The sequence below is a fragment of the Balaenoptera physalus genome (assembly GCF_965194825.1).
Source record: "Balaenoptera physalus genome assembly, chromosome: 13".
In the NCBI taxonomy this organism is placed as follows: domain Eukaryota; kingdom Metazoa; phylum Chordata; class Mammalia; order Artiodactyla; family Balaenopteridae; genus Balaenoptera; species Balaenoptera physalus.
The window spans coordinates 74,215,747-74,238,392 of NC_138892.1; the positions used below are offsets into that span (position 1 = coordinate 74,215,747).

The 22,646-nt window shown below is 34.8% G+C and overlaps 1 protein-coding gene and 1 long non-coding RNA gene across 2 annotated transcripts in view; both read right to left on the reverse strand.

Annotated features, from left to right (window-relative positions):
* LOC309640502 overlaps window positions 1-22,646 on the reverse strand; it is an 875,392-nt gene that overhangs the window by 548,701 nt on the left and 304,045 nt on the right. The gene's annotated exons all lie outside the window — the stretch shown is intronic.
* The window catches only part of REDIC1 (regulator of DNA class I crossover intermediates 1), an 85,599-nt gene continuing 70,342 nt past the window's right edge, over window positions 7,390-22,646 (reverse strand). Inside the window, 5 exon segments of the mRNA XM_082419254.1 lie at window positions 7,390-15,002; window positions 15,004-15,086; window positions 15,089-15,189; window positions 15,192-15,237; window positions 17,958-18,040. Coding sequence (XP_082275380.1) covers window positions 14,750-15,002; window positions 15,004-15,086; window positions 15,089-15,189; window positions 15,192-15,237; window positions 17,958-18,040 — 566 coding nt within the window. The 3' untranslated portion in view covers window positions 7,390-14,749.

The window sequence follows — 22,646 nt, forward strand, 5'->3', positions numbered from 1 at the left end:
TTGATTGTGGAGATTTAATCCGCTGCTCCTGAGGCTGCTGGGAGAAAGTTCCCTTTCTCTTCTTTGTTCACACAGCTCCTGGGGTTCAGCTTTGGATTTGGCCCTGCCTCTGCATGTAGGTCGCCTGAGGGCGTCTGTTCCACCCCAGACAGTATGGGGTTAATATAGCAGCTTATTAAGGGTCTCTGGGTCACTCAAGTTCGGGGGAGGGAGGGGTACAGAATGCGGGGTGAGGCTACAGGTGGCAGAGGCCAGTGTGATGTTGAAACAGCCTGAGGCGCACTGTGTGTTCTCCTGGAGAAGTTGTCCCTGGATCATGGGATCCTGGCAGTGGCGGGCTGCACAGGCTCCTGGGAGGGGAGGTGTGGAGAGTGACCTGTGCTTGTACACAGGCTTCTTCGTGGCTGCAACAGCAGCCTTAGCATTTCATGCCCGTTTCTGGTGTCCGCGCTGATAGCCGCAGCTCACGCCCGTCTCTGGAACTCATTTAGGCAGTTCTCTGAATCCCCTCTCCTCGTGCACCCTGAATTACGGTCTGTTGCCTCTTAGGCAGGTCCAGGCTTTTTCCTGGACTCCCTCCCAGCTAGCTGTGGTGCACTAACCCCCTTCAGGCTGTGTTCACGTAGCCAACCCCAGTCCTCTCCCTGGGATCTGACCTCTGAAGCCTGAGCCTCAGCTCCCAGCCCCCACCCATCCCGGCAGGTGAGCAGACAAGCCTCTCAGGCTGGTGAGTGCTGGTCGGCACTGATCCTCTGTGCAGGAATCTCTCCACTTTGCCCTCTGCACCCCTGTTGCTGTGCTCTCCGACATGGCTCTGAAGCTTTCCCCCCGCCCACCCCCAATTTCCACCAGTGAAGGGGCTTCCTAGTGTGTGGAAACTTTTCCTCCTTCACAGCTCCCTCCCCGAGGTGCAGTCCCATCCCTATTCTTTTGTCTCTGTTTTTCCTTTTTTTCTTTTGCCCTACCCAGGTACATGGGGAGTTTCTTGCCTTTTGGGAAGTCTGAGGTCTTCTGCCAGCGTTCAGTAGGTGTTCTGTAGGAGTTGTTCCACATGTAGATGTATTTTTGATGTATTTGTGGGGAGGAAGGTGATCTCCACGTCTTACTCCTCTGCCATCTTGAAGGTGCCCCCTCCAGGTGATTTTGGTCAATTAATTTTTGTTTAATTTATTTTTATTTTATTTTTATTTTTGGCTGTGTTGGGTCTTCGTTGCTGTATGCAGGCTTTCTCTGGTTGTGGCGAGTGGGGGCTACTCTTCATTGCAGTGCAAGGGCTCCTCATTGCAGTGACTTCTCTTGTTGTGGAGCATGGGCTGTAGGCATGCGGGTTTCATTAGTTGTGGCACACGTGCTCTAGAGCGCAGGCTCAATAGTTGTGGTGCACAGGCTTAGTTGCTCCATGTCATGTGGGATCTTCCCAGGCCAGGGCTCTAACCCGTGTCCCCTGAATTTGTAGGCAGATTCTTACCCACTGAGCCACCAGGGAAGCCTCTCGGTCAAGTAATTTTTGAGACGGTTGTAATGTCAATTCAACAGGGGAAAATTGTCTTTTGAAAAAATGCTACTGGAGCAATTGAATGTCTATCTATATACAAACAACAACACCAACAAAACCCTTACAACATTATCTTATACCAAAAAATTTAGCTGGCAATGAATTATAAACGTAAATGTAAGAACTTAAAATATAAAACTTCTAGAAAGAAACACAGAAGAGAATTTTAGTGACCATGATTTTTTGAAAAAGATAAATTAGATTTTATTAACATTTAAAACGTTTGTTCTTCAAAAGACACCATTAAGAAAACAAAAAGACCCTTCTGTCTTGGGGAAAATAGAGTCAATTTTGCTACAACAATTGTTTTGACAAGGCAAATTTGTTCCCATGTGATATATTAGGGGACAATTTGAGAATGACATGAATTTCTTTTTTTTTTTTCTTCCAGTTTTATGGAGATATAACTGACATACAGCACTACATAAGTTTAAGGAGTACAGCATACGATATGACTTACAGACCTCATGAAATGATTAACATAATAAGTTTAGTGAACATCCATCATCTCATATAGATACAAAATTAAAGAAATAGAAAAAATTTTCCGTGTGATGAAAGCTCTTTGGATTTACTCTCTTAACTTTCATATGTAACATACAACAGTGTTACTTATATTTATCATGTTGTATGTTACCTCCCTGGTACTTTTTTATCTTATAATTGGAGGTTTGTACCTTTTAACTGCCTTCATCCAAGTCCCCCTCCCTGCAACCCCAGTCTCTGGTCGCCATAAAGCTGATCTCTTTTCTATGAGTTTGTTTGTTCCCCGTTACATAACATAATGATTTAATATTTCTATATATTTCAAGATGATCATCATGATAAGTCAAATTACAATAGGTCACCATACAAAGATATTACATACTTATTGAATCTTCCCCATCTGTACATTTCATACATATGACTCATATTTTGCACCTGGAATTTTCTACCTGTTAATCTCCATCACCTGTTTCTCTCCTCCCTGCACCCACTTCCCTTCTGGCAATCATGTGTTTCTTCTCTGTCGTTTTGTTACATTTGTTCATTTGTTTTTTGGATCCCACATACAAATGAAATCATACATTATTTGTCTTTCTCTGTCTGACTTATTTCACTTAGCATAATATGCTCCAGGTCCATCTATGCTGTCACAAATGGTGAGATTTTATTTTTTTCTTTTTTTTTTTAATTAATTAATTTATTTACTTATTTTTGGCTGTGTTGGGTCTTCGTTTCTGTGAGAGGGCCCTCTCTAGTCTTGGCAAGGGGGGGCCACTCTTCATCGCGGTGCGTGGGCTTCTCCCTCTCGTGGCCTCTCCTGTTGCGGAGCACAGGCCCCAGACGCGCAGGCTCAGCAGTTGTGGCTCACGGGCCCAGCCGCTCCGCGGCACACGGGATCCTCCCAGACCAGGGCTCGAACCCGTGTCCTCTGCTCTGGCAGGCAGACTCTCAACCGCTGCACCACCAGGGAAGCCCACAAATGGTGAGATTTCATTCTTTTTTATGGCTGGTAATATTCCATTGTATGTATATATCACGTCTTCTATATAGATCCATCTATTGGTGGGCACTAAGTTTGCTTTCATATCTTGGCTATTGTAAGTAATGCTGCAAAGAACACAGGTGTACATACATCTTTTCTAATTAGTGTTCTCATTTTCTTCAGCTAAATACCCAGGAGTGAAATAGCTAGATTTTATGGTCATTCTATTTTTAATTTTTTTTGAGGAATCTCCATACTATTTTCCAGAGTGGCTGCACAATTTACATTCCCATTAATAGTGCACAGGTGTTCCCTTTTTTTCCACAATTTTCCAATGCTTGCTGTTTGTTATCTACTTTATAATAGCCACTATGCCATGTTTGAGGAGATAGCATGTGGTTTTGATTTGCATTTCCAGAATGATTAGTGATGTCAATCATCTTTTTTAAAAATTTATTTTATTGAAGTATAGTTGATTTACAATGTGTTAATTTCTACTGTGCATCAAAGTGATTCAGTTATACATACATATATATGTATATCTATATATCTATATATATATATATTCTTTTTCATATTCTTTTTCATTATAGTTTATCACAGAATACTGAATTCCCTGTGCTATACAGTAGCACCTTGTTGTTCATCCATTCTTTATATAGTAGCTTGCATCTGTTAATCCCAAACTCCCAATCCACTCGTTCTGCACCCCCAACCCCCTTGGCAACCAGAAGTCTGTTCTCTATGTCTGTGAGTGTTTCCTTTTCACAGATAAGTTCATTTGTGTCATATTTTAGATGTTACATATAAGTGATATCATATGGCATTTGTCTTTCTCTTTCTGACTTACTTCACTTAGTATGATAATCTCTAGGTCCATTTATGTTGCTGCAAATGGCATTATTTCATTCTTTTTTATGGCTGAGTAGTATTCCATTGTATATATGTACCACATCTTCTTTATCCATTCATCTGTCTATGGATATTTAGGTTGTTTCCATGTCTTGGCTATTGTAAATAGTGCTGCAATGAACATTGGGAGGCATGTATATTTTTGCATTATAGTTTTATGGTTTTCTTGGGATATATGCTGAGGAGTGGGATTGCTGGATAATACAGCAACTATATTTTTAGTTTTTTGAGGAAACTCCATACTGTTTTCCATAGTGGCTACACCAATTTACACTCCCAGCAACTGTGTAGGAGGGTTCCCTTTTCTCCACACCCTCTCCAGCATTTATTGTTTGCAGATTTTTTGATGATGGCCATTCTGTATGTCAAGGATCTTTTAATGTGTTTGTTGGCCATCTGTATGTTTTCCTTGAAAAAAATGTCTTCAGGTGCTTTGCCCATTTTTAAATTATTTTTTTCAAATAACTGTTAGGCAAATGACAGTTTAAATTTTATTTCTTTTATTGAGTATAGGTGATTTATAATATTTTGTTAGTTTCAAGAGTATAACATAGTGACCCAAAATTTTTATAGATTACACTCCACTCATAGTTTATATATTATAGAGTATTGGCTACATTCCCTGTGCTATACAATGTATCCTTGTAGCTTATTTATTTTATACATGGTAGTTTATACCTCTTAATCCTCTGTCCCATCTTGCCCCTCCCTCCTTCCCTCTCCCTACTAGCAACCACTAGTTTGTTCTCTATCTGAGAGTCTGTTTCTTTTTTGTTATATTCATTAGTTTTATTTTTTAGATTCCACATATAAAATATATACAGTATTTGTCTTTCTCTATCTGACTTATTTCACTAAGCATAATACCCTCCAGGTCCATCCATGTTGTTTCAAATGGCAAATTTTCATTCTTTCTTATGGCTGAGTAGTATTCCATTGTATTGGGGTGTATATCTATATATATCTATATATCTATATCTATATCTATATATCTCACATCTTCTTTATGCATTCACCTGTTGATGGATACTTAGGTTGCATCCATATCTTGGCTGTTGTAAATAATATTTCTATGAACATTGGGGTGTATATATCTTTTCAAATTAGTGTTTTCATTTTCTTCAGATATATACCCAGGAGTGAAATTGCTGGATCATATGGTAGTTCTAAGTTTTTTGAGGAACTCCCCTACTATTTTTCCACAGTGGCTGCACCAAATTTATATTCCCACCAACAGTGTATAAGGGTTCCCTTTTCTCCACATCCTCTCCAACATTTGTTATTTGTAGACTTTCTGATGATAGCCATTCTGACAGATGTGAGGTGATATCTCACTGTGGTTTTGATTTGCAATGTTGAGCATCTTTTCACATGCCTGTTGGATATCTGTATGTCTTCTTTGCAGAAATGTCTATTCAGGTCTCCTTCCCATTTTTTTGATAGTGTTGTTTGTTTTCTCGATATTGAGTTGTATAAGTTATTTTTATATTTTGGATATAATGCCTTGTCAGTCACAACATCTGCAAATATTTACTCCCACTTCATAGGTTGTCTTTTTGTTTTGTTGATAGTTTCCTTTGCTGTTCAAAAGCTTTTAAGTTTGATTAGGTCCCATTTGTTTATTTTTGCTTTTATTTCTTTTGCCATGGGAGTCTGATCTAAGAAAATACTGCTACGATTTATGTCAGAGAATATTTTGCCTACGTTCCCTTCTAGAAGTTTTATGGTGTCATGTCTCATATTAAGTCTTTAAGCCACATTTAGTTTTTTTATGCATATTGTGTGAAAGAGTTTTCTAATTTCATTGATTGACATGTAGCTTTCCAGCTTTCTGAGAACAACTTGTTAAAGAGACTGTCTTATCCATTGTATATTCTTGCCTACTTTGTTGTAGATTAATTGACCATAGGTGCGTGGATTTATCTCTGGGCTCTGTATTCTGCTTCATTGATCCATACATCTGTTTTTGTGCCAATACCATGCTGCTTGGATTACTGAAGCTTTGTAGTATTGTCTGAAGTCTGGGAGGGTTATGCCTCCAGCTTTGTCCTTCTTCTCAGGATTGCTTTCGCAATTCTGGGTCTTCTGTGGGTCCATATAAATTTTAGGATTATTTGTCCTAGTTCTGTGAAAAACGTCATAGGGATCACATTAAATCTGTAGATTGCTTTGGGTAGTATGGCCATTTTAACAATATTCATTCTTCCAATCCAAGAGAACAGGATATCTTTCCATTTCTTTTAATTATCTTCAGTTTCCTTTATCAATGTTATATAGTGCTTAGTGTATAGGACTTTCACCTCTCTGGTTAAGTTACTCCTAGGTATTTTATTTTATTTTTTTTGATGGGATTTTAAATGGAATTATTTTTTACTTTCTCTTTTTGATATTGTATTGTTAGTGAAAAGAAATGGAACAGATTTATTTATATTAATCTTGTATCCTGCTACCTTGATGAATTGATTTATTAGTTTTTGTGTGGAGACTTTAGGGTTCTCTATATAGAGTACCATGTCAACTGCAAAGAGTGACAGTTTTACCCCTTCCCTTCCAATTTAGGATACCTTTTATTTCTTTTTCTTGTTAGGCTGCTATGGATAGGACTTCAAATACTATGTTGAATAGAAATGGTGACAGTGGGCATCTTAGTCTTGCTACTGAATTTAGTCGGAAAGCTATCAGCTTTTCACCATTAAATTATGTTCACTGTGGTTTGCTGTAGATGGCTTTTATTATGTTGAGGTATGTCCCCTCTATACCCACTTTAGTGAGAATTTTTATCATAAATGGATGTTGAATTTTATCAAAAATTTTTTTTCTGAGTCTATTGAGATGATCATGTTTTTGTTAATGTGGTGTATCACATTGATTTTTTTATGTCAAACCGTTCTTGTGACCCTGGAATGAATCCAACTTAGTCATGGTGTATGATCTTTTTCTAAGTATTCTTGGATTTGGTTTGCTAATATTTTGTTAAGAATTTTTCATCTATATTCATCAAAGATATTGGCCTATAATTTTTTTTTGGCAGTGTCTTTTTCTGGTTTTAGTATCAGGGTGATGGTGGCTTCATAAAATGAATTTGGGACTGTTCTCTCCTCTTCAATTTTTTGGAATTGTTTGAGCAAAATATGCATAAGTTATTTGTATGCTTGGTATTCCCCAGCTCTTAGATTCATTGATCTTTTCTATTTTTTTAGTCTCTATTTTATTTATTTCTGCTCTGATATTTATGATTTCTTTCATTCTACTAACTTTAGGTTTCACTTGTTCTTCTTTTTCTAGTTCCTTTGGGTATAAAGTTAGATTTTCTATTTGAGATTTTTTGTTTCTTGAGGTAGGTTTGTATCACTATTTATAAATTTCTCCCTTAGAACCACCTTTGCTGTGTCCCATAGATTTTGGACCATTGTGTTTTCATTTTCATATGTCTCCCATATTCTTTTATTTATTCTTTCATTTCTTCAGTGATCCATTGGTTTAGTAGCTTATTGTTTAGCCTCCATGTGTTTGTGTTTTTTGCAGATTTTTTTCTTGTAGTTGATTTCTAGTCTCATAGTGTTGTGGTTAGAAAAGTTGCTTGATATTGTCTCAATTTTCTTAAATTTACTGAGACTGGTTTTGTGGTCTAGCATGTGACATATCCTGGAGAATTTTCAACATGCACGTGAAAAGAATGTGTAATCTGCTGCTTTTGGATGGAATGTTCTATCTATATCTATAATCTACTTATCTATCATCTATTAAATTCATCTGGTCTTAATGGGTCATTTAAGGCCAGTGTTTCCTTGTTGATTTTCTGTCTAGATGATCTGTCCATTGATGTAAGTGGGCTGTTAAAGTCCCTTACTATTATTGTGTTACTGTCAATTTCTCTCTTTATGTCTGTTAATATTTGCTTTATGTATTTAGGTGGTCCTCTGTTGGGTGCATATATATTTGCAATTGTTATATCTTCTTCTTGGATCAATCCCTTTATCATTATGCAATGTCCTTCTTTGTCTCTTGTTACAGTCTTTGTTTTAAAGTATATTTTGTCGATATAAGTATTGATGCACCAGCTTTCTTTTGATTTCCATTTTCATGGAATATCTTTTTCCATCCTTTCAGTTTCAGTCTGTGTGTAGCTTTAGATCTAAAGTCAGTCTCTTATAAGCAGCATATATATGGGTCTTGATTTTGTATCCATTTAGCCAGTCTATATATTGGGATTGGAGCATATTGTTCATATAAATTTATAGTAATTATTGATATATATGTACTGATTGCCATTTTGTTAATAGTTTTGGGGTTGTTTTGTAGTTATTTTTTGTTCTTTTGTTCTTTTGTTCTCTTCTTTTACGATTAGATGACTATCTTTAGTGTTATGTTTGGATTCCTTTCTATTTTGTGTGTATTTATCATTATAGATTTTTGGTTTGTAATTGTCATGAGGTATACATTATTTTAAGTTTCTGATCTCTCAAGTTCAAATGAATTTTAACAACACTGTATTTTTATCCTCCCACAACATTTATTGGTTTTGACCTCATATTTTACATCTTTTTCTTTTGCGTATACCTTAACTAGTTATTGTGGATATATATTTGATTTGACTACATTTGTCTTTTAACCTTCTTACTAGCTTATATGTGGTTGATTTACTGCCTTTACTATACATTGCCTTTACCAATGAGATTTTTTCTTTTGTAATTTTCCTGTTTCTAGTTGTGGCCTTTTCTTTTTCAATTAGAGAAGTCCCTTTAACATTTGTTGTAAATCTGGTTTGGTGGTGCCGAACTCTTTTAGCTTTTGCTTGTCCGTGAAACTCTTTATCCCTCTATCAAATCTGAATGAAAGCATTGCTGGGTGTGTATTCTTGGTTGTAGCTTTTTGCCTTTCATCTCATTAAATATATTGTACCAGTCCCTTCTCACCTGCAGAATTTCTTCTTAAAAGTCAGCAGATAGCTTTATGAGAGTTTCCTTTTATGTAACTTGTTGCTTTTCCCTTGCTGCTTTTTAATACTCCCTCTTTAATTTCTGACATTTTAACTGCAATGTGCCTTGGTCTGGTACTCTTTGGTTTGATCCTGTATGGGACACTCTGTGCTTCTTAACCTGGATGTTTGTTTTCTCTTCCAGCTTAGGGACATTTTCATCTTTTGTGTCTTCAAATATGTCCTCTGCCCCTACTCTCTCTCTTCTCCTTCTGAGACCGCCTTATAATGTGAATGGTAGTAAACTGTCCTCATTTCTTTTTATTCTTTTTTCTGTTCAACTTCAATCATTTCCACTATTCTGTCTTCCAGTTCACTGATCCGTTCCTCTGTATCATCTAATCTACTATTTGTTCCTTCCAGTGTATTTTGAAATTTCAGTTATTATTTTCTTCACTCTGTTTGGTTCTTCTTTGTATTTTCTCTTTGTTGAAGATTTCTAAATTCTTATTCTGTTCATCCAATGTTCTCCTGAGTTTTTGCACATCTTTACAGTCATTCCCTTGAACCCTTTATCAGGTAGATTGCTTATCTCCACTTCACTTAGTTTCTCTTCTGGGTTTTACCTTGTTCCTTTTTTTTGGAGCTTATTCCTCTGTCACCTCATTTTGCCTAATTTGCTGTTTTTATATCAATGTATTTGGTAGGTTGGTTACATTTTCCAATCTTGGAGAAGGGACCTTTTGTAGGAGATGTCCTATGCTTCCCAGCAGTGCACTCCCATCTGGTTACCAGAGCTATATGCTCTGGGGTGCCCCCTAGGTAGGCTGCATGTGTCCTTCTGTGGTGGTGGACTGACTATTATGGACTATCTAGCAGTTTTGGTTGATTCCTGGTCCAGTTGGTGGCCAGAACCTGTCTTGCACAGAGGCTGCTGGCCACTGGTGAGTGGGGCCAGGTCATGAGATGGATGGCTGTGGAGCCTCAGGGGGTCCCAGGGCTAGTGTTGGCCTATTGGTAGGTGGAGTCAAGTTCTGGGGTGGGTGGTTGTGAAGCTGGGGTTCCTGGATCTAGTATCAATCTGCTGGTAGGGGGGACTGGCTCCTGACATGGCTGGCTTCAGGGTCCAGGGTATCCTAAAGCTGGTGTCGGCTCACTTGTGATTGGGGCTGGATCCTGGTGTGCATTGCTGAGGGTTCCAAAGTGTCTTGGAGCTGGTGTCAACCTGCTGGTAGGCAGGCCAGGGCCCAGGATGTCCTGGGAGTAGTGCTGGCCCATGGGTGGGTGGACCCAGGACCCAGGTCCTGGGGAGCATGATGTGAAGTTTGCACTGACTGATATTCAATTGCATCCACAAGAAACACTAGGTGAATGCAGAAAACTGCACCCATTTGAACTGAACCATAGAGGTATACACAAAATGAACACACATCCATTAAAAACTTAGCAGTTACCTTAATTCACTGTTTTATCTTTTAAGTTTTCATATTTGTGGATATCTATATAAACAGATAGATATAGATATCAACATTCAAAACAGATCTAAATATCTTGATTCAAAAAGGCCAAGCAGTGCATATAAAAGTAAAGCTTTAAGTATTAAAGAGAAGTTTGAAATAATAAAGTAATTTTAAAGGAATGAGAGAACATGTGGTAGCTCCTCAGCAACAGGCATAAAGGAATATACATTGCAGACCATCAGAGAAAACACTGAAAAGATAAATAAAGTCCATCGCTGGAACAACTTCAAGTGTTGCACAGTCAATAAGAAGAGGGCCTAAAAAAATAGAAGCAGTGGAAAAATTGTGCATATGGGTTAAAAACCAAACAGTGAAAAAATTAGAAACTTTTTCCACAAAGAGAAAGCACTACCTGTATTCAAAAAGCTAAAATATAAATTGCTGTAGCCTACAAAATTGGGTCCTTCATACTAGTATTGGCTAGTATGGTGGTGTCAGTGCTAGATCTGTAGGGCTGGAAACACAATTCTAGAGTGACTTGTTATTTTTCTATCAGGATTTGGATGGTATTTTTACAGTCTTTTGGCATTCATTATTGCTTTTAAAAATAACCTAACAGTGTTGTCATCCTTCTAGGAAGGTCATCATTTTCTCTCCAGTTGCTTTCAACATCTTCTTTGTCTTTGAGGTTTGCCATTTCATTATGCTGGGTCTAGACATGGATGTCACATTATTTATGCTACTTGGAATCTGTTGGCCTCCTTGAATTGTGGATTAATGTGATTGATGAATTCTGGAAAATTCTCAGCCATTATCTCTTCAAAATCCCATTTCTCTCCTCTACTATTGATACTTCAATTAAATATATGTTGGAGTTTCTCATTATATCCTTGTTACTGTTTAACTCACTCACTTTCATATTTTCTATTTCTTTTTCGCTCCTGCATCTGGATAATTTATTATGATGAATATTTCATTTCACTAATTCTCTCTTCACTTGTGTCTATATGCTTCTAGTCCCATTTACTGAGTTTTCAGCAGGTGGCAGAAATAGAAAACTGGTACAAGAGAATTGTAAAACCAGAAAATTATTAATGTTAACATTTGAGTGACACCAATAAAGACGATTCATTCAGCTATTTGTCATGGTCCTTAACTTGTCAGTATGGATTACCTCAGAAGCAAATCATAAGCCAAGAATTTAAGTGCATGTAATATGTTTGGGGTGTGATCTCAAGAAACACTGGTATGGAATTGAAGAAGTGAAACAGGAAAAGAAGGAAGCTAACAAAGGGCTTACTATCAAGCAAGTTACCATTGAAAGCAACTGAAGCATAATACTTCTGAAGAACTCTGGAAGAACAGTGTTTCTCCAACTTCAGAATGTATAAACATCACCTATTTAAGCACAGATTCTTTGGCCCCACTCCAAGAGATTTTGATACAGTAATTTTAGAGTGGATTCTAAGAATTTGCATTTCTAACCAACTCTCAAGCAATGGTGATGTTGATGTTACAAGTCAGTGGATCACACTTTAAGCAGTGGTGTAGAACACACTTCTGAGGACATTATCCTGCTCAAGAGGCAAGGGAACTGGGGTGTTTATTCACCATCTACCATCAGTCATTGCTCTAAAAAGACCACTTTCAGACAGTATTAATACCCTGGTACTTCCTGCCTGCCTGTACATAGGCCAAACAGGTATCTGCAGCCAGGAGAAACCCCTCAGGGAATGAGTCAAATGTGCTGGCAGTTGGAAATCAGGTTGGCATGTATTGAAATGGAAAGTGCCAAGGTAATGTGAACAGAGTACTGACATTTGCCATACTGCTATATATGGTGTCATGGGGAAAATAAACATTAAACAAGAAATTACACAAATAACTTACAATTACGATGTGCTGTAAAAGTAAATTACATGAGACTACCCCTAAATATAGCTTCATATTATTTCAGGTGGCAGCTTTTCACAAACTGTTAAACACAAACTCCAGATCGATATTATATACAATAGCCATTATTGGATGTACAGTATTTTATTTGAAGTCACTGTGATTGACAGTTTATATTATAAGTGTGTGCAGAATCATTAAGTTTTCCATTTTGTTTCATTTGGCTGAAACTTAGCTAGGACTACTTTGTTCCATAAACCTTAAATTGCAAATATGGAAGAAAGCTATGTTTACCTCAGTTAATTTTTTTCATTAAATTGTTTCACCAAGAGAAACTCTAAACTAGTATTTTGAGAAGTATGTTATAATCTATTCTGTTATATAAGATATGTCCTCTTTATTTTGTAAATCTGTACTCACTTTCCTATCCAAATATATTTATTTCCCTAAAGAGTTAGCAACTACAATGTTAGGGAGCAGTTTATAAAAATTCAGGGGTTCCAAGAGCACCTTCAGATTTGATAATTTGTTGGAAGGACTCAGAACTCACTGAAAGCTGTTATATTCACAGTTACAGTTTATTACAAGGAAAAGAGACATTAAAATCAGCCCAGGTAAGAGGCACTTAGTACAGAGTCTAAGAAAGTAATACAGAGCTTCCAGTCTTCTACAAGTCATCGACAGTGTTATTTTCCTGGTATCAATGTGTGACAACACACAGGACTGCCAACCAGGGAAGCTCACCTGAGCCTTGGTGTCCAGAGCCTTTACTCTGGCTCTATCACAGTGGCATGACTGACAGCCCACATGGCTGATTTCAGTTTCTGGCCCCTTAGGAAGTTGAGCTGATATTGCTTGACTCAAAGTCCCATCCTAAATCGCACTGTTAACTATCTGGCTTGGCCCAAGGTCCCAAGGCAAACAAAGACACTTCTATCAGCCATGACACTCCAAGAGCTTAGAGATTACCTCACAAAAGTCAAGGGTAAAAAACCAGATCTCTTTTGGGGCAAGTTTAAATTCTTTACTACACTGAACCTTACCCTGCTATCATTGTGTGCAGTCATTACACTAAATAGCCCCTATATTTTTCTTTACCTTACTAATCTTAACTGCCACATTACGATATTGATAAAAATGTAACTAGGTGTGAACTTTTGTAATGAATGTGCTTTTAATAACTGCTAGACTTTGATTTGTATTTGGGGAAAAAAATCAGTTTACATGATATTTGAAACAACCCAAGATTCAAAGCTCAATCTTATTCTAGTATCACCAGTACAGTCTTCTTTTCCATATATAGGTCTTCATTACTACAATATGTCATATTTTACAAAGCAATGCTCAGGGCAATCAATCCACTATGGAATACTTTTTATTGAATATCAGGATGAAAGTCTGGCCTTTTGAAAAACTATCAGTGTACATCAGATAATTATATTACCCTTTCATGAGATGATTACCCTACTTTAAGAAAATTATTTTAGAGTTCATTGTGCTCTCTCTGAGGCAGCAAAGAGAGCTTCCTAAAACTAGCTAAAAACCTAAAGATTGCTACTGTTTAAATATTAGCTATTGGTGTTTCTAAATTGTTATGTTTCAGATCACCTCTGTAAAACAAACTATTGAGTGATATGTGTACATGTAAAAATGCAGCATCTAATCATCCTTTAACAGAAACTCCTAAAAATTTTATTTTTGTTACAGTTAGATATCAGAATGCCCCCTGCTGGTCACTTTGTAATATACCCATACAAATGTCCATTTTCTAAAATGACTAGTGTGAACATTTAAAATCTTGACAAAAAAAAAAATGTGTTATGTTAGAAACAAAGCCTATATTTTACAAATGAGAAATTCTGATGCAATATTTATGAAAATCTTATGTAATATTAAAATTAGTAAACATAAATTATTTTCCAAGGTTGATCAATTCTTTTACAAAAGCATTAAAACATTTTTTTTTAATCTTGAAGAGAAAACCCATTCCTCTGAATTAATATAAGCACCAAGAAAAAATGTTCTCCAAATTAGAAAAAAATACTTTATCTAAAAATTAGTGCCAGAATTTTTAATGATGGTATAATAAGAGAAATAGCTAAGAAAATTCTTATAATTAAGTTATAAAACATATTTAGTATTATTTAGTATTATTTTCTGTCTTAAGCTCTTGGGAGAGAACATTTTTGCCGAAAGATGCAACAGCACTAAATTTTAAAATAAATGCAACAAAGAAGGAAGTAATTAAACATATTTTTAATCCATAAACAGCAGCATATCATAATGTAATGAATAATCACCATAAGAATGATAGATAGTAAATTTACATACATATTATTTTCTAAAAAACTTTGACATACTAAAGCTATTAAAAATACCTATGGGAAATTAAAGCATAAATTAATATTATTAAATTAAAAAATACATCTTCTGAATACTTCCACTTAGTTGCTTAGCTATGAAAATATTCTCATTCTTTATTATGTTAATAAAATTCTAAACATTAAACCAAATGCAAAATCTCAGGCTGAGGTTTTAGAATATTAGTTGTTTTTAAGGATTTCCTGCCCTCCAGTGGTATCTGCCTTAATATTTTCATTGCACTTTTCTACGTTACAAAAAGAAGACACATCTTTTCTACATTTACATTTTGAAATTATATCACATTGTATGGCAGCATCTAATTTTTCTTCCATTACAGGTCCACTCTCCGTTTGTATCCATGCATCACACCTTGCAACCTGTAGAATGCAATTATTATTGGTTATGTTTTGCAATATATGTGCTGAATTACAGAGACTGTGGAAACTGATCTATATTACTATTCATTGAGAACTGGTTAAAATTCTCATTTTGTTTATGGAATTTGGCATTGTTTTTTTCTCTCTCTTTTTTTTTTTTTTGGCATTGTTTTTAATAATCCTATCACATGGAAGTTTCTCCATGCTTTCTAAATAAAAATTAGTAGTTATTTCTTTGGTTTGATGGATCTCCTATTTGAACCTTCAATTTGATCTTCATCTTCAGATGGCTAAAAGAAATTTAGTAATTTTGCTGTTAATGATGCTTAAATTTAAAAAAAAATCATTTAATCACTTCAAAGCAGACATTCTTAAAATTCACATTATAGAAAATTTCAAAAAAAGAAGAGACTTTGGCAGGTGGCAAATCAACCTAGATTTTTAATTTTTTTTTAAAATCAAGGTTACGGATTTTAAAATAGCATGAAATGATAATAATAATCCTTATATTAAAGATGCAAAAGCACAAAAAAGAGAAGATTTTTGTCTATTATTAGTCTTCATACTCATAGGTGACATCACCCTACTACCTTTTCACAGAGAGGAAATGAAATACAACATATACTCTTCAACTACTTAAAAAGAGTGAAGTAGAAGTATAACTTTGAAAGAAAAAGCTAACACATATAATTTGTTTTAATATTCACTCATTGAGTCATTAAGTCAAAAAATATCTATATTGTATCTTTCACGGGCTCAGTCTCAAAAAAGATTCATTAAGAATGGTATCAGCTAACAGGAGATCAAATAGACAAAAGAAAGGTTAAACAGCAATAAATATCAAAACTGTTATATAAAAAATCAAATTTTAAGAACTCTTAATAGGTCTAGGTTTCAATTTAGTAGCTTGAATTTTTCAACTTCAAGAAAAATTTATCTTTTAATTACTGAACTAACCAAAATACTGTTTTAATAAAAATCATATATAGAAGTATTGATTATTCTAGCTAAAAATAAAAAGGAAAGTTAACATAAAAAAACCTAAAATGAGATATAGGCCTCAGCTGATTGGCACTAAAATAAGAAAAGTAAGCCCAAGAAACAGCATTAAAACTGGCTGGGCATAAATTAGAGAAAATAGGATCAGTACATTTATTTATTCAAGAAATAAATACTCAGCACCTGCAATGTGAGTGAAGCAGACATATTTGCTGCTCTCTACAGCACACACTCTTATGTGTGGAAATGACGTTAATCAAATAATTACACACAAGCATATGTAATTACAAGTTGAAAAAAGCATTATGAAGAGCAAGCAGGAAGCACTTCAAGAGCATAACTAATTTAAATTGAAAAGCCAAGGAGGGGTTTTCAAAATAAGTGACATATTTAAGCTGAGACCTAAAGGATGAATAACAGTAAGGTAAGAAACAGAATATATAAATGTGCTGAAGCAGAAAAGAGACAATAAGCTAAGGAAGTGGAATGTCAGTATGTGTAAAGTGTGGTGAGAGAGGAATACTAGAAGTTGGAGATATAGCCAGGGGCTAGATCACACATGGCCTGTCACTACTGAAAGCAGTTTAGATTCTAAAGTAAAACAGGAATCCATTGAATAAACATAGAAATAACATCATTCAGTTTAAGTTTTCAAAAGACCATGATGACTGTTAACTAGAGAAAAAGTGGGGCAAGAGTGGAAGTAGAGAGATCTCTTGGCCAACAACCATAATAGTTTAAGAACAAGATGATGGTACCTTAGATTAGGGTACTGACACCTAGTACCCTAGGTGAGAAGTAGATAAATATGCAATTTATTTTGGAGGTAGAATTGATTGGATCAAGTGATGAAATGAATATGGTTAAGGAAGGCAGATGAGACAGAAAGAAATGCCAAACTAAAGTTTCTGGCATGAACAACTGAGTGGATAGAAAAGGTATCTACTAATATGGGAACTATCAGAAAAACTGATATGGGGAGATCAGGAGTGTTCAGTTTTTTGTGAAATATCCAAGAAGATATCCAATAAGAAATTGGACACCTAATTAAGGATCTAAGCTAAAGTCATAAAGTTGAGAATTGTCATCAACCAGGTAATAGTATAAAAAAAACCAATGGAGTATGTAACATCATCTAGAGTTTGGAGTGTAGGTTAAGAGAAGAAAAGGCTCCTGAAGCAAACCCTAAACATTACAACATTTATATACAGGGAAAGGTGGGAGAGAAGTAGGCAAAGGCATAAAGTAGCATTCAGAGAGGTATGCAGGGAACTAAGATAGTGTGTATCACAAAAGCAAAGAGAAGAAAATGTTTCAAGAAAAGAAAATAATAATTTCTACTAATATTGTTAGAAATTCTTGTAAAATAAAAACTGAAAATTGTCCAATGAATTTGGCATCATTAGAGGTCATTGGTGTCCTTCCTCAGCAAGAGCAGTTTGGACGGTGAGCTAGAGACAAAAGGTAGATGAAATGAAGATGGAAGAATTAGTGGAGAATTCCATTTAAACATGTGATTTGTGAGAAACTCTCTCAGAATATGCCATTCCAATTATTCAGATTACAGTTCCCACTCAGCATTAAATATCACTCCAATTATTCAGATTATAATATTTTATAGTTTTCTTCACATAAGTCTTGAGACTTTCTTTTTGTGTGTATTATTGGTTGTTTTAGGTTTTCAATTATTGTGAATGGGTTCTTTTAAAAACTCTTTTAAAAGAAGAATGCATTTATCAGATACACATACATCTCAATAAGAGTGGGTTTTGTAAATAACAATGAACATATTCATCATCTCATAAATATGAATGAATGATGCTCACTTACATTTTAATTTACATTCTTCTTACATTTTTAATATTTTCACATTTTTGTTTACATTTACATTTATTTTCACTATTATCTCAACTATTTTTTTCAGAATGAAAAGGTAAATTATGAGAAATACAAATCATTCTAAATTAGTATAGCATACATTAACAAGCAAAAAAAAAAGAGCATAACTTACCATCTCTGAACTAGAACTGAAACAACTATCTGCTGGCCTTGGGGAGCAACTGGTAGACTGACTACTCTGTGAAGAATCAAGATCTGAAAATAAAGATTTAATTTGTGAAGAATGGTACCTATTAATATGTACATAGGCAGAAGATAGCTGCTGGTAAATAAGTTTAGCTAACATACTACAGAGCATTTTAAAAGTTAAAATTTTTGATATGTGGCAGCTTGCATTTTTGACAGGGTATTATGGAATTATTCTACATGTAAAAGATGTGTATCTACAAGTAAAATGAGGGTACGTAACGTAAGGGAAGAAAGGAGAACAGAGGAAATTGAATTGATTTTTTTCCAATACAATAAACCATTTTTTATGAGCAAATAATTTAAAGTGTCAATCTATAGGAAGGAGAAATAAGTTAAGGTACCAGATATTTGCTAATTGAGTAAATGAAGTTTTATCACACAATCAAAACTGTATTTAACCTTTAATATGATTTCATAACTATAGAATTTTAAAGCCATTTATGAATTCAAAATAATATAAAAAGATATATAATCTATTGAAATTTGATGGTGACTGTGACACTGTTAAATTTATTTTTTAAAAAGCTGTATGCAAAAAAACTCAACTCAAAGCATCCAGTATGTTATTCTTTCATTATCTGCCTAATGTGTTCTCTTATGATTACAAGTAAAGTTTAAAAAAGGGCCTGAAAAGTAGGTCATGACTCCCTAGAATGCATAAATACTATAGATCAACAGTAGCTTCAACCATTCCTCTTGTTTGTGAAAATGAATTTGCTATCCAAAAAAAAAAAAAAAAAAGAAAAAGAAAAAGGTAATGGAATGTGGTGCAACAACACATATTAAATCACTGTCCTCCCATACATAACAGACCATGACTACTATTCATACCTCAGATCAGATCTGATGCCTTCTGTAACAGAATCTAACCATCAGTCAGCTGAGAGGTAGAGAGAACTTCTTAGGTAAATTCAGTTACCTTTAGTTCATCATTCTAGAAGGAATTTATACCCTCACAAAGCAGGTTCTCCTCAACAGTGGAAAGCAGAGAAAAAAGTGAACAGTAGGATTTTACTAACAACATGATCTAAGGGCATTCCCCAACAACAAGGTTCATTCAGTTCATAAGTATAGTAAACCCATAGTTATTAGTAGAGAAGACAAATGTCTGTTAAATGAATGTCTTACCTCTAACAGTGTAAGAAAGGATATGTAGATTAAAATGTAAATTCAACACTTATTGAGTAATTACCTTATGTAAGTCACTTAGTAGTTTTTAGGAATATGTGGCCATAAAGCTCAAAGTATTCAGACTCTTGAGATGGAGAAAAAGACATACATTTATTTTTTAAAAATAGTCACAAAATTAGGCCCAACAATAGAAGTCATAGAAGGTACAAAAGTGGTAGAGGCCTAAGTGTGATGAGCTCTAGGGAAAAAAGATTTAGTGAAGAGTAATAGAGAAAGCACAAGATAAAGAATGGGTTTTGGAAGATGAATAAACAATTTCCCAAAAGACAAGATGAAAAATAGCATATGGGATGGGGGAAAAGAAAGTGTAGAGGTGCACTTTAATACAAAATTAATTTTGGACTGTCTACCAAGGCATCTATTGGGGATTAATTAAAGAAGGGTGAAACTATATGAAAGCAGATTGTTAGGAGATTAACTCAATAATCAAGTTATGAAGTGATGAGGATCTGCAATAAAACAGTGGGACTGCGTTGAAGAGGCAAGTGATTCAAATTTCAAGAAAGCTTTCAAATAGCCTTAATTTTTATGTGTATGAACTTAAAGAATTTTTGTGAATCTGACATAACACTAATTTCAAAATCTGAGAAAGATTACACATGCACGTACACACACACATACATATTATAGGCCAATCTCACTTATAGGATCAATGCAAAAATTGTATATAAGTATTAAAACTTTTAAATTTAAAATTAAAAAACAAAAAAAATTAAAAATTAAATAGAATAGCAAACTTAATCATAATTCATCATGACTTGGTGGGATTTATTTTAGGAATGCTAGAATGGTCCATATCACAAAATCCATTAGCAAGATTCACCATTTTAAAAGATCTACACCACAATGAGATATCACCTCACACCCATTAAGATGGCTACTTATTGAAAAAAAAAACCAGAAAATAATGTGTTGGCACTGATTTGGAGGAGTTGGAACCCTGGTGCACTATTCGTGGGAATGTAGAATGGTGCAGCTGATATGGAAAACAGTATGAATTGTTCTTCAAAAATTTAAAAACAGAACTTCCATATGATCCAGCAATCCCATTTCTAGGGATATATCCAAAAGAATTGAAAACAGAATCTTGAAGAGATATTTGCACACCCATGTTCATTGCAGAATTATAATAGCCAAGAGGTGGAAGCAACCTAAATGTCTATCGACAAAAGAATGGATACAGAAAATGTGGTTTACACATACTATGGAGTATTATTCAGCATTATAAAAGAAGGAAATCCTGTTGTATGCTACAACATGGATGAATCTTGAAGACATTACGCTAAGTGAAATGTCACAAAAAGATAAATATTGTATGATTACATACAATATTTGTATATTGTATGATTACACTTATATTCAAACTCATAGAAACAGAATAGTGGTTGTCAGAGGCTGGGGGGAAGGAGAGGTATACTGTACCCTTTGAAATTGTTGGAAGGGTGAATTTTATGTTATGTGTTTTGGGGTACAAAAAAAGATATATGAGGGAAAGATAATAATCATTTCCACAGATGTCAATAACCACTCTTCCCCAAATTACTAATTGCCTCAAAATCACCTCTAAAAAAACTCTCAACAAAACAATCAACACACAGGTGCCTAAGTCCAAAATCCAGACTCTTACTTAATGTAGAAACATGGGGTGTACATTCACACTAAAGTAGCAACAAAAACAACGAAAAGTACCTATAGCTAAATCTAGTAAAGGACATGCAGAATCTGCTTGAGGAAAACATTAAAGTGCATAAAGGCGTTTTTAACAACTATTAAAGATATACAATTAGACTGAATTAATAAAAAGGCATCCTTATTCTTATATAGGGCTACTCAACATCATTAGGATGACAATTCACACTTAATTAATGTATACATTTAGTACTTTTCTAATAAAAATTGGAACATTTCCTTGGCGGGACTTCCCCGGTGTCCAGTGGTTAAGACTCCGTGCTTCCACTGGAGGGGGCACAGGTTTGATCCCTGGTCAGGGAACTAAGATCCCACATGCCAAGCAGTGTGCGCCCCCCGAAAAAAAAAAACCATTTCCTTGAAGTTACACAAGTTGATTTTAAAGTTTACATGTAAAATTAATCAAAAATAGCCAGAAACATTCTTTAAAAAGTGTAAAGGGAGGTGTAACTCTTAGAAATTAAACATAGCATAAAGTAATCATAATAAAAGTAATGTGATATTAGCACATGAAGATTAGGAAAGATCAATGGAATGGTAAAGAAAGCCCCAGAACAGACTGAAGTATATATGGAAAGTTGATACATAAAAAGGTAGTATTACAAATACCTAGGGAAAAGATGCATTTTTAAAAACTTGAATCAGGATAAACTCCTAAATCAGGATAAACTCTAAGTGCATAAATATAAAATCATACTAACACTAGAAGAAAATATAAGTGAATTCATTTGTAACCAGGGAGTGTAAAGAGTCTTTCTAATTAAATCCAAAGGTATAAAAGAAAAGATTGATAATATTAGCTACATAAAAAATGTTAAGCCTTTTGCAAAGCAGGAGACACCATAAGCATAGTAAAAACAGACAAAACAAATCAAAAATTAATAATAAACTAGGAGAAAATATTTGTGACACATTACAAAGACCTAAATCTCTTTAATATTAATATAGAAAGAGCTCTTAAATATCAAGAAAAATATGTAAAAACTCAATGGGTCTAAGGACATGAATGGAGAGTTCACAGAAAAAAAATCACAAATAGCCATTACACATTTTTAAAAGATGCTCAACTGCACTCATAGAAAAAGAAGTGCAAACTGAAACTTCTATCTATATATCTTTATAAGATTCACAAAAATTCCTAAGTTTGACCACAATCCCTGTTGGTGAGGCTGTGGAATAAAAAGCACATTTCTGGTAGGATTACAAAATGATGCAATGGGGAATTTGGCAATTTCTATGAAAATCAAATTTTGGCAATAACTATCAAAAAAAAAAAAACCCACAATATATCTCTTCTTTGATTCAGCAATCCCACTTCTAGAAATTACCCTGAAAATGTACCTCCACAATTAAGAAATATGTGCTCAAAGTTGTTCACTGCACATTGTTTGTAAGAAAGAGATACTTGAAACAACCTAAATGTCCACCAACAGGGCACTGACTGAGTAAACTATAGATCATACACATAATGAATTACTAAATGGGCATAAATAAAGGATGAATAAATGTCCACTACTAATATGAGGAAATCTACAGAAAATTTATTAAATAAATCCATTTAATTAATCTATAAAATATATGTATTAAATAAAATATCCTACATTACATTTAGAGTGAAAAGGGCAGGGAACTAAGACACACATATATGTGCATTTATACACATCAGGCTTTATTTAGAAAAAAAGTCCACTGGAATGATAAACAGTAAACCAACAAAAAATAGCTACTCATA